The 12,506-nt window shown below is 41.4% G+C and overlaps 1 protein-coding gene across 3 annotated transcripts in view; it reads left to right on the top strand.

Annotated features, from left to right (window-relative positions):
• DAAM1 (dishevelled associated activator of morphogenesis 1) overlaps positions 1-12,506 on the top strand; it is a 161,620-nt gene that overhangs the window by 102,697 nt on the left and 46,417 nt on the right. For all 3 annotated transcript variants that reach the window (XM_069951141.1, XM_069951138.1, XM_069951139.1), the window contains 3 exons: positions 683-754; positions 8,255-8,349; positions 9,644-9,977. In XM_069951141.1, the coding sequence (XP_069807242.1) occupies positions 683-754; positions 8,255-8,349; positions 9,644-9,977 (501 nt within the window). The remainder of the gene's footprint in view (positions 1-682; positions 755-8,254; positions 8,350-9,643; positions 9,978-12,506) is intronic.

The raw sequence follows: 12,506 nt of genomic DNA, 5'->3' as shown, positions 1-12,506 counted from the left end.
ACGCGTACCACAGCCCCTCGATCAGCTGAACAGTGAGGGTGCCAGGAGTTGGCACCCTCACTGGCAGGTGACTTTAATGTTATGCTGTAATGCTATATATGATCGGTGTACAGCACTCAGTCTAGGCCATGCACCCATATACAAAGCTGCCATTACAAAGCCAAAATCTTTTACATTTCCCTTTATTTTTATGTGTGTCCTCCATAGACGGCAACTTTTGTGTTTCCAACAGACCATCACTCTGTTACAATGTGCCAGCCATATTTCCCTTTTTTCTAATAAATCCTGCTCCTTAGATGTTTCCTTGAAGACTAATGTAATTATTCCGTCTTTTTATTACAAATGTAAACCAGTTGTGACAACTCATTAAAAGAATCCAGTTTGTCTTTCTTCTGCAGGCCTTCCAAGGGCATCTTTTCATCTTCAAGACTTTTGTCTTCCCTTTAGTTTATATATGAAAAATAACAACGCTGCTTTAATTCTTGTGTAGCCCTTGGTGACTGAGTTTGGGGAAGAGGGGATCACGGATGGTGGTCAGGGGATTTCTTCCCTCTATGCATCTCATCTATCTTACTGCTCCGTGCAAGGATTTATGTATAGTGTTATGTTATTATAATTCTGTTTGTAGACCATGTTACATATATTAATATGTTTGCTATTTTTTTGGTGTTTTTCTGCTTAGGACCAAGAAGAAGACAAAAGTGCTACAAGTTGGCCTGAGTTCTACATTGATGAGCTGAATTCTATGGCTGCTGTAAGTATCATGTCCAGTTATAAATAAAGGGGTACTCTGGGAGTAACTTTTACGTGGTATTGCTTACTCTGCAAATTACTCGCTAAGACTGCCGTGGCCATTGGGTGGTCAATTCCTCATACTAACCCCAGAAATATTACACAGTGAGAGCAGAGCTCAGAATGTTAGGATATTGCCAGGGGGGGCAAAGAAGGTTTCACATAAGCTATTCCCTGGAATACCCCTTTGAAACCAGTGGGAGCTAATGTAAAATCTTGCAATATATTATGTAAAAAATAACTAGGGTCAGGTTCATGGAGTGTTCCTTAAATGGGTTGTTTTATGGATGCCATAGGGAGGGTGGTTCCTTACTTATAACCCTTCTATAAAAGCCAGAAAAGAGTCACTCTGTACTGGCAGCTGCTGTTCTGACGGACATGCCCCATCCAGAACTGAATGAGTACTATATTTCCCCTGCAGCTACCTTTTGTCTTTCACCTGAAAAATCCGTTGTATGCTAGATGCTGGACCCCATGCAATCGGCTGGTTGCCCGAGGCCTACATGCTTAACAGGTTGACCTCTGATGAGACAACGCCTTTTAATAAGAATAACATCCTTTTATGTCCATGAATACAATGCTCCTAAAGTGTTACCGTCATTAAAAAAAAAAAAACTTGCCCCGCAGACATTTTAATCCCCCCCGATATAGCTGTGAGACGCACCCAGCTATATACTTCACTCCCAGGCTAGCTAATCAATCTGTCTCTGAACACCCAGACACCGAAAAATTAATCTTGCGCATCTTTGTCTGCTTGTTGTGCAATTTTTTTGGCAACAAAACTTTGCTAAAAACTACTCCAGGGTGGAGTACTGCTGCATAATTATTTGCACAAAACTAAAAAAAATAAAATATCTGCCTAATAAAGGAGCTAACATGAAACCGCACTCCCACCCTCCACTCCCCCTCCAATCAAAATAATAAAAAAAAGGTGCAGCCAGTGTAAACTGCTCAAATAGCACAAATGCTGTGTTAAATATTGCTTAAAATTTTATGCGGTGAGCAAAAAACACCAAATTAACCAAAATAATGGTGTTCTTTACTATGCTATATTACATACTTGCCCCATAATATGGAAACGCCAATGAAACATTTCTGGCAAAACCTGTACCCTATGTTATGCCCGTTTAAAGAGGGGAGCATGACACAGAGTAATCCCTAGAGACTCCCTGTGTCATGTTTTGTCTGGAGTGCTCCTTTAATTGATTTATTGACTATCCATGTCCATGCAGCTTTTTCCTCCACACTTCCCATTTTGGGAAGCCTGTTCTTGTTTATCTGGGACACACTACAGCCTTGTGTATGCACTCGCCTTTATCTCAGGCCGTTGAATGGGCGTCAGTGATAACATTTATTTGGAGGGTGTGATGGCGGCACGGCACAGCTGTCAAGCAACTGCAGTGTGGAAATCTGCCAGGTGCATACTCCAGATAGAATAAATATCTCCTCGCATCTCTCAAGATAAACAGGACAAATAGAGGATCTTATGAAAAGAGCAGTTGTTTCATCCTCTCGTGGCCAAGAGTCTTGTGCGGAGTTTGCTATGGACAGCTGAGATTCTCTGTGTGAAGTTGATGGGGATGTTGGACTGGGCTGAATAGATAGAAGTGTTTGAAAGTGATAGATAAAGCTAGGCAGCTATTTCTCAACAATTTGCCCATTGGGAATGTTGCTCCATAGCAGCTTGTGGATAATATATTTGCGCTGGTGGTCAGAATCTGCTGGACCATTCCAAGTCTATACCACTAGTCTTAGGGCTATGGGACAGATCTTCATATGACAATTCCTTAATAGGTGTACAAGTGTCACTGTCGTTATAACTTTTAAAATCTAAATCAACAGTACATGTGAAATAAAGCAAGTTTGCAATTTACATTGATTTTTTTTTTTTTTTTTTGTTTGTTATCATGCCGTAAACAAGCTGAACTCACCAGAAATCCAGGTGCAGTCTCCTGAAGGCAGAGTGCTGGTTGAAAAAAAACAGACTAAACCCAGGAATTCCAGCCAATACAGAGAGTCGCGGCTCAATGTGTCCATCAATCACATGACTGCCTTCTCTCTGTGAGCGCTCAGATGGCCTGGGATACACAGGACTTCCTGTTTTTCTGACTTTTTTTTCTCACAAAACAGGAAACAGTCAGAAAACAGGAAGTGCCGTGTTCTCCATAATAACTAAAAAAAAAAATAATGAAATTATATTGCAAACTTGCTTCATACCACATCTACTGTTGATTTAGATTTTAAAAAGTAATAACGACAGTGACACTTTAAACGCCGAAAGGAAGCCAGCCCATTATAAGTCAATAGGGGCATTGGTTGCCATTGGTGTTTATTTTCCCGATCCTGTACCTCCTTCATGGTTTCTCTTGTAACCACAAATGGGGTATAAATAGAGCCTCATAAAACAATATAGAATGGAGACTGCATCCTCTTGAATGGTGGTAGATTGTGTTCAGTCTTACATCATATTCATGTCTAGCCTTCATTTGTTGGATTTAAAATTCCCAAATTCTTGAGTCCAACAAATTTTGTTCCATGGGAATTTCATAAAAATGTTATTAAATGTACTGATATAAATGTACACTACTGATGCATCATATATACATGCATAGATTTACCTAAATAGGGCAACCCGTGACCTGCTACTGATTATGAGCCTACATTGATATGACTGCATCTGGGTCACAGCGGCGAGCTGACAGAGGCGGGCAATCTCTTCCTGCACAGCTGGCTACATTTAGCTGATAAGACTTATAGAAAATGGTAATTTGCCTGTTAAGCAAGTCCTAATGGTATCATTAATAGATTAGACACCAAATTGTATAGCGGTATGTGGCTGACTTCATTACATTTTCTAGGTCACTGAATCACTGAAGGGCAGCCGGGCGTCTCCATATTTTCACAAGATCATTAAAGAGAGAACAGTTCATAGTAAAGTGCAAGAAACTATAACATGCACTGTGTCCTTTAGTGTAATGTAACATGATTTCAAGGGGTATTCCCATCGCCTTAACTTTTGCTGGGTGATTTAGAATGCAAAAGAGAGCAATTTAGCTTAAGTTTCCCCCTTTTGTGTTCCCGTAATATTGATAGCTCGTTGGTTGCAAGTAATGAGTGAACTTGCTGAACATTCGTGTGCGTCCAAACCCAAACATTTGGCGTTTGACTCTCACTGTCAAAAGTAGTTGAATGCAGCTCTAGGGAGTCCTGGAGAACATGTATACAGTCCATGACTACTCATTACGTAGGTTCCTGACCACCACACTCCACTCTGAGACGTCACTCTCTACTGAGGCGTCAGTCAGGTGGTCAGGACCTCGGAGAGTGGGATTTATACTTTATTCCCCCTCCACTATCTCTCATTGAGGTCGCACATTTCTCCAGGGCCTGGATTATCCCTGGAGACATGTGCAACCTCAGTGGGAGACTGTGATGCTGAGCTGATTCACCTCGGCACCGCTGCGTCCTGTCATAGCTCCCCCTGCACTCCGCTTAACACAACAGCCCCCCCATGAAGATTTTCATGCAGATGGGTTTTGTAACAGAATATGTGCATTAAAAAATATATATAAAAATCAATGTATTTAAAAACCTCACATTTATTGTGGATGTGGATTTGCTGACACTTCTGGTCAGCAGTTTGATCTGGTTCCTGTGACCTGCCGACCCTACAGGGCATGCCCTGCTCAGCCAATTGGTACTTGCAGTGGTTTCACAACTGAGTAAGTGATTGACTAGGTGTGGCTTTCCCTGTGGAGTCAGCACATCACATAAGCCGGAAGGAAACCGTGATCAGAGGAGGGCCAGAAGCATCAGTGCGGCAGCTGTATGAATTGGACAAGAGGAGTACGGCTCCACCACTTCCTGCCATGGAGAATTTTTTTTTTTTTAATTACCTGTGGAGAACCCCTTATATGTGCACACAGTATTTGGGGCCATTTTACAGCTCAAAGCATTCCCCCAAAATAGCAGTATTTCTCCTATTTGGACTCTGTATTTACCAGAAATCCAGGTCCAGTCTCCTAAAGGCAGATTTTTAGCCTTGTGCTGGTTGGAAAAAAGAGACTAAACATAAAATCCCGGCCAGGAGAGAGTCACGGCCTTATGTGTCCGTCACTCACATGACTGCCTTCTCTGTGAGCGCCGATGACCTGGGAAACATGTCCTGTGTTTAGACTCTTTTTTTTTTTTTTTTAAAAATCAGAACACAGGAAGTGTTTTGTGTTTCCATGATAACTAGAAAAAAAATGAATGTATATTGCAAACTTGCTTTATATCACTTTATATCTACTGTTGATCTAGGTTTTGAAAGTTATAATGACAGTGACACTTTAAGTACCTTTATCAGCAAATAATGGGGCAGTATATATCGCTATATTTTGGGACAAAGATTTAGCTTTGGCCATAAAACACCCTAAATACAGCTAATAACTGGCACTAAAATGCGAAAAAAGCAAATAAATTTCTCAAATGCAAAAAAAACATCTAAAGACACCTGAAAAAAAAATCTGCTGTATGAAAGTACCCTTGGAGCACAGCCACACGCCAGTGTTTCTCCAATATGCACAATGATCCTTGTCTTACGACATGTTGAAAAAAACTAGAACTATCTCCTATAGGCCCGGTAGCCCATCCCACAGCTCCCTGTGACCCTCTCCACTCTTTCGCACTCGCTGTTGGCCTGACAGGTTGGCGCTCGTTTGCTCCTCCACATTGGAGAATCTGGAGGGCCTTTCCCCTTTGTCAGTGGGAAAATTCTACAATAAATCTACAGCAGATCTGCCACCTAGATTGACACATTGCACATTTACGATCTACGTGTAAGTACGGTTCTTGCAGAAGATGAAAAGTCTATACCTTATAGTATGGTGTGAGAAGAATATGCAGAGGCAGATACTCAAGGATACATGGGTAGCATGTTGCAGTATAGCCATGGTAAGGGATATACAGTAGTAAGCAGGTTGTTTTTTTGTTCTTAATTTCCTATCACATATACTAGTCTATAATGTAAGTAAGGCACCGTTCATGTGTAAAGGAGATTTTCCATCACTAACAAAGCAGTGCCGGAGGCTTGGAATATATTGACTACTCCATGGCTAATGGATGAACAGCTACTGGATGGTCTATACGTCTCACATGTAGCAGCTGCATATTAGAGAGATTAAGCCTCCCTCCTCAGTGGCGGCTTTGTTGAATTCTGCAAGGGAGTGATGGAATAAATGACATCACTAGTCGGCTAGCCCTGCAGGGCACAGGATTGCTTTGTACCATTTCTGACAGCTGTCCACACGTATTACCAAGGGGCAAGTCACACAATACAATAGAATTAACCCAACCGTCTCCCCTGCCCCCCTTTTTCTATCCAGCTCGCTTGTTGAACGCTGACTGTTTGCAATCATTTTTTGCAAACTCCGATGACCTGTTGCTCTGTTTGTCTTCTCTTTTAGAAAACACAATTGCAAACATGGAGCATTTCAGCACTTGCTTGGTTTGTCGGATTAGTCTGTAAATTGCACGTCGATGAAAGGGACGTCGAGCCTCACTTTCTAGGAACTTGGCCCTGCTTTTATTTACCGGCCTTGTAAATGATGTTGTGCTGATATTTCCTCTTTATTATATTTATTTTATTATTAGTCTTATTTCATTGTGGACATTTGGGAACGTTATACTTCTCTTTGATAAATTTCTTTATCAACAGAACATGTCTCTGGTGTGAGTTTTAGAGCTAAAGCCCGGCTGATGTTCTGGAAGAAGTCGTGCTGTTCTGGAGAAGAACAGGCTCCTTTGACCTTAGATGTAGCTCATTATAGCGGACTTTGAATACCTACTGAAGGGCTAACCATGCTAAAAAAATGGATGGCAAGGACATTGGCACCTTCTCAGTATTAGAGCCACAGACTCCACTAATAAAAGTTAAAAAGAAAAATAAAAAAAGTGTAAGGGGGAATATGATAAACAATGTGTACTTACTATACCCCCTGATGCCCACCGATTGTCATTTTTCGTCTGAAAACAGAATACATAATGTACCCACCTCTTCTAGCTGTAACGTCATGGCCAGCTTAGCGGCTGCCTGCTTAACCAATCAGTGACTGCAGTGGTGTCCCGCCCCAGTCACTGATTGGCTAAGCGGGCACTCGCTTGGTCAGGTATGTGACGTTGCAGCTGTAAGAGCTGCAGAACACCAGTGTCTGTCAGCTGGACCCGATAACGGCGCCACTGGGCATGAGGATAGGTAAGTATACTTTTAATATGTTTTCCGCACCCCTCTTCCATTCTGCTTTTTTTTTTTTTTTTTACTTTTGCAGGACTTCTCCTTTAATGTCTCAAACAACTACTAATATGTTAGAGGTTAATCACTTGGTAATATTCTATTATCTCTGTAAGGTGTGCGAGCCTCCCATAGACTGCCAGTATGACACGGAGGCTGGTGGGATTCTGCAGTGGAGAATTCTGCCACTTTTACTCTGTGTGAATTGGCCCTATCGCTGTGTCAGTATAGTAGTGCAGAGATTTAATGGTTCCCAAGCTGACAGCATCATAATGAATAATATGGAAATTCTGGGGTCCGTTCCGTAGCATACGTGGTCCGCGCATTGGACTATATCTACGGAACATATGAATGTGCCCTTACTTTAATTTATGCCGGAAATTGTTGCAAATTGTAGTAGAAATTTTCTCTGCTTGTTGCATTGATATCAGTGTGTGGCGCAATTTTTTAAGATTTCAGATCTCCCCCAAAATAACTTGGAGAGTGTGCTGTTTCTCATGAAGGAGACCCAGTGATATATGGAGACTTAATGTCAGGTAGTGCTCCATGGGGGGAAAAAAAATGCAGATTTTTTTTTTTTTTTAATCAGATTTTCATTACATTTTTTTTCACATTTTCTTTTAAACATAGACCAAGAACAAACATTGGCCACTCAACACCTAAATATGCAGATTAGCTTCCTTCTGGAGGAGAGCTATCTCATGTTAGCCAACCTAAAGGCTCCTCCAAACGGATCTGCCATCTGTAGAAAGCCGTTGTAGGTTTCATGCTCTCCTAAACTTGAAATAGTTTTCCCTGGCTGCTTAGAAGAAACCTAGAAGATTGTCATCAGAGAGAGATCACCTGGTCCATCTAGTCCAACTCTTATTTTTTCTTATCCCACCGAGGGTTAAATGATTTTTCCTCTGTGAATAAAAATGTATGTTAATCCGGATGATATTAATCATTGTCTGATCTTCCGATAGCAGATGGTTTAGGCAGCACGAAGTGCCATCCTTCTGTCCAAAAATCAGCCTCCACCAGCGGCTTGTATCTAAGGTTGTCACGACCGACTTTTATTAATTCCCACGTCTTTAGTGTGCTGGTTTATGTTGGTATTTCCTCTACGCTCCCATGATGTAATAAATAGCTAATCATCCCATTAAACTCTTAATGAACGAGCTATTAACTTCTCCATTTCCCATGTCACAGAGGAGAACGTTATTGGCCATGGAAAAGGAAGACGAGGACGAAAGGAACAAAACTATAGAGAGCTTGAAGACTGCGCTGAGGACGAAGCCTATGAGGTCAGTACAGCGTGGGAATGCTTTTATTTTTGGTGCTCTGATTTAGGGTACGTTCACACTGACTTAACCTGCAGTGGATTTGATGGTATACAGACGGCACAGTCCTTTTCTTGAACCGCCGATTGGTTCCCGCACATGGCGTCGGTCTATTCTTGAGCACTGGTCCGGCCCGGAGCACTGGGGGCAGGCCTCTCCCCTATGTGACGCAGCTCCATTAGAATCAAGGGAGAGGGGGTTTGTCACACGGGGGGGGGGGGGGGCGATAGGCCTGCCCCCACTTCTGTGTCAGTGCTCTGAAATAGACAGACTCCGTGCGCGGAAACCGGGGGGCTGTTCAAAAGAAGGACCGCGATGATCCATTTAATGTAAATAAAAAAAAAAACACAAAGCAATGTACCTGATAGTACATTTGCTTTAACCAATAAAAATGGTGGATGAAATTAGGGAGACAAATATAAAACATTAGATCCCTTTTCAGGATTACATGGCTGTAGTATCAGATAAGTGAGCTCTGTGTAACATTATTGCGCACAGTGATATGTTAATTTTTATCAACTTTTTAAATATTAAATTGGGAATTTTTATATTTATTTAAGTTGTGTTCCCCCCCCCCCCCCATTTATTTTTGTTTGACCAAATACTATACTTAAACAGCATCACCCCTGCCCCCAGTTTGTTTGTGTACAGTTCTGCTCCATTCACGTTAATGGAACTAAGCTGCAAAACCCACACCTAAAGTGAGGACAAGAGAGGTGCTGTTTCTAAAGGTAACCAGCTATGTTTTTGTAGGCCTTTTTAACTCTTTTAAAGGAGTACTTCACCCCCCAAAAAATTCTTTCAAATCAACTAGTGACAGATCTGTTGTCTTCTTACTTATCAGCTGCTGTATGTCCTGCAGGAAGTGGTGAGCAGGAGAGGTTTTCTATGGGGATATGCTACTGCTCTGGACAGTTCCTGTCACAGACAGAGGTGGCAGCAGAGAGCTCCGTGTCAGACTGGAGATAATACACCACTTCCTGCAGGGCATACAGCAGCTGATAAGAACTGGAAGACGTGATATTTTTTAATAGAACTAAATTACTAATCTCTGGCACCTTCTGCTATTAGTTGATTTGAAAGAAAAATGTTGGCAAACAACCTCTTTAAGTTCTAAATATAGTGTTCTGCCAGATGCAGAGTGGATTCTTATTTGGAGGCTCCTCCCTTGTACCCTAATGTGGTGTAAAGGAAGTGTTTCCTGCCAACTTACATGCTTAAAATGTTATTGCTTATTAACTTTTGTATTTTTATGCAGGTTTGTGACCAGATTTATAGAGATGGACGGTTTAACCTGCATATTGAACTTCCTCAAAAATATGGACTATGAAATAGCGGAGTCCCAAATACATACCTCTCTCATTGGCTGCATCAAAGCGCTGATGAACAACTCTCAGGGACGGGCTCATGTCTTGGCCCATTCAGAGAGCATTAATGTGATCGCTCAGAGTCTGGCCACTGAGAACATCAAGACTAAAGTAGCTGTGCTGGAAATCATGGGAGCCGTATGCTTGGTCCCTGGTGGACACAAGAAAGTACTGGAAGCCATGCTGCACTACCAGAGATACGCCAGCGAGAGGACGCGCTTCCAGGTAACGCTACTACTATACAGTAATGGTCTGGCTTCTGCATTACTGCAATGCAAATCCTTTTATTGGACTAATGTCCATTATCCTTACAATAATCAATTGTATAAAGGAGACACGATCCACAGTTATGCTGGCCATTCACTCCAGATCCTCTGACAGTCTGGCTGCTTCTAAAGTGATGCTGTAAAGCCTAAATTCTGCAGTTTTCATATCCTACTTTATAATAGATTTCTTGGTGCTTGGTCCAGTGAAAAATGCTTATTATTGTTGGTGGATTGTGCCACCTAGGCGGGGCTTTACAGGCGCCCCCCCCCCCCCCCCCCCCCCCCCAACATCGTTGTAGTAGGCCCCACCCCTCTTTGACTTTATCAACATCTGGGCCCTGCTCCCTCCAGGCCCATTGGAAGGGGTCAGCCTAGAGGTCCCATCCTCTCTAGGTCGGCCCATTCCAATGCAGGGTCTATGGCACTGATGTGGGCGGGGCGAAGTGGCGCAGCGGGCGTGAAGACCCGTCCAGGTGGCACAATCCACCAACCAAAAAAAAAAGCATTTTTCACTGGACCAATCACCAAGAAATCTATTATAAAGTAAGGTATGAAATCTGTAGAATTTAGGCTTTACAGCTGTATAGAGACGTGCTCATACAGAAAGGGGGTGACAGTATCCCTTTAAGTGCTGCTCCCATCAGTCTTCAGAGGTACATTGTAGCATGCACTGTCCCTCCTTTCAAATTATGATGAAACCCAACAAACCCCAGTGTAAGTCTGTACAGTCTACTGAGTGTCATTGGTGACCATCAAACTAGTCCAGCACTGAATATAAACAGAGCCTATTGGGGGTATGTTCGCACTATGTTTTTTTTCCTGTTTAATATATATATATATATATATATATATATATATATATATATATATATATACACATACACACACATATGTTATGCTAAAGATTAATTTGTTTCTGCACATAAAATGGGAGCAGAATTTGCATGTTAAATTCTGTTGTATGAACTAGGCCTTTTAGGACAAATTGTCATTGTTTGCTTAAAACAAAAAAATTGGTTACCTATTGGGTACAGTTTAGGCACCATTGAGTTGTTGCACTTGTTGTAGGTTTACCAACATATAAGGTTTACCGATGTATACCTCAACATGTTCAGTGGGCCCATTGACTTTATTGGACTGAACATAGAACTTAGGTTCAAATCCAGGTCAGAAACTGTACAAAGGCAAATGAACCAAACATAGTCACTATTGGGTTATGTTCACACAATGTTATTTTCAATATAGGGCCTAATTGTCCCTGGAAAATGACAACTGTCCAAAAATATGCCTGTAAAAAGACATTGGGGGAGATTTATCAAACATGGTGTAAAGTGAAACTGGCTCAGTTGCCCCTAGCAACCAATCAGATTCCACCTTTCATTTTCCAAAGAGTCTGTGACTGAAGAGTGGAATCTGATTGGTTGAGCCAGTTTCAATTTCCAACATGTTAAATAAATCTCCCCCATTGTGTGGACATAGCCTTAAAGGGGTACTCTGGAGATTTTTTTTATTTTTTATTAACTGGTGTCAAAAAGTTATTCCGATTTATAAATTACAACTACTATTTAAAAATCTCCAGCCTTCAAGTACTTATCAGCTGCTGTATATCCTGCAGATGATGTATTCTTTCCAGTCTGACACAGTGCTCTCTGCTGCCACCTCTGTCTGTCACAGTGACTGTCCAGAGCAGTGGCAAACCTCTATGGAAAACTGAGGTGGAAGCAGAGAGCACCCTGTCAGACTTGATACAGCACTTCCTACAGGACATACAGCAGCTGATAAGTACTAGAAGACTTGACATTTTTAAATAGAAGTATTTTACATATCTGTATAACTTTCTGACACCAGTTCATTTAAAAACATTTTCTCCGGAGTACTCCTTTAAACTGTTTGGTCCATAAATATCTATAGGATCAGGCCTACCATGAATATGTGTTGGCAAACCTTTTTGGATTGTTGATGGCGCGTGCAGGAACCCTAATGTAAATGGGGCCTTAGCCAGCCGCTTTTTTCATTAGTTTTTGAGATGCCAATATTTAAAGTGCATGTATTCGGCCTCAACTGAGGTGTTTCTAATAACTTTGGAATTAACATTTTTCAGGAGCGCTGTTTCCTTTGACAATCAGAACCATACCTTGTGAACACCAGATAAGATGGCTGCTTATTTTTCATGACCCTTCTAAAATTTACAAACCAATTCTGTCATCTGATCCATCTGATCTTAGGGCATCGGATAACCTCTAGCCCCTCGTCTACCTGCTCATCCTTTCACATATCCATAGGGAATGTTGGAATTTAAATCTAAACCTGCATTATGAGCGATTAGTTGCAAAGTTTTACACATGAATATCAATTTATATAGTACTTTTATAGTATATATTACTTATAAATCGTTGATCTGATTGCTGCACATAACACCCTTGGAGATGTACAATATAAGAAATGGAAATTCTGACTTAACGTATTATTGTGGTTTTTATAGGGTGTA

The sequence above is a fragment of the Dendropsophus ebraccatus genome, chromosome 13 (genome assembly GCF_027789765.1).
Source record: "Dendropsophus ebraccatus isolate aDenEbr1 chromosome 13, aDenEbr1.pat, whole genome shotgun sequence".
NCBI lineage: Eukaryota > Metazoa > Chordata > Amphibia > Anura > Hylidae > Dendropsophus > Dendropsophus ebraccatus.
Note: the sequence above shows the minus strand (reverse complement) of the source record. Positions and strands in the feature narration are given on the sequence as shown.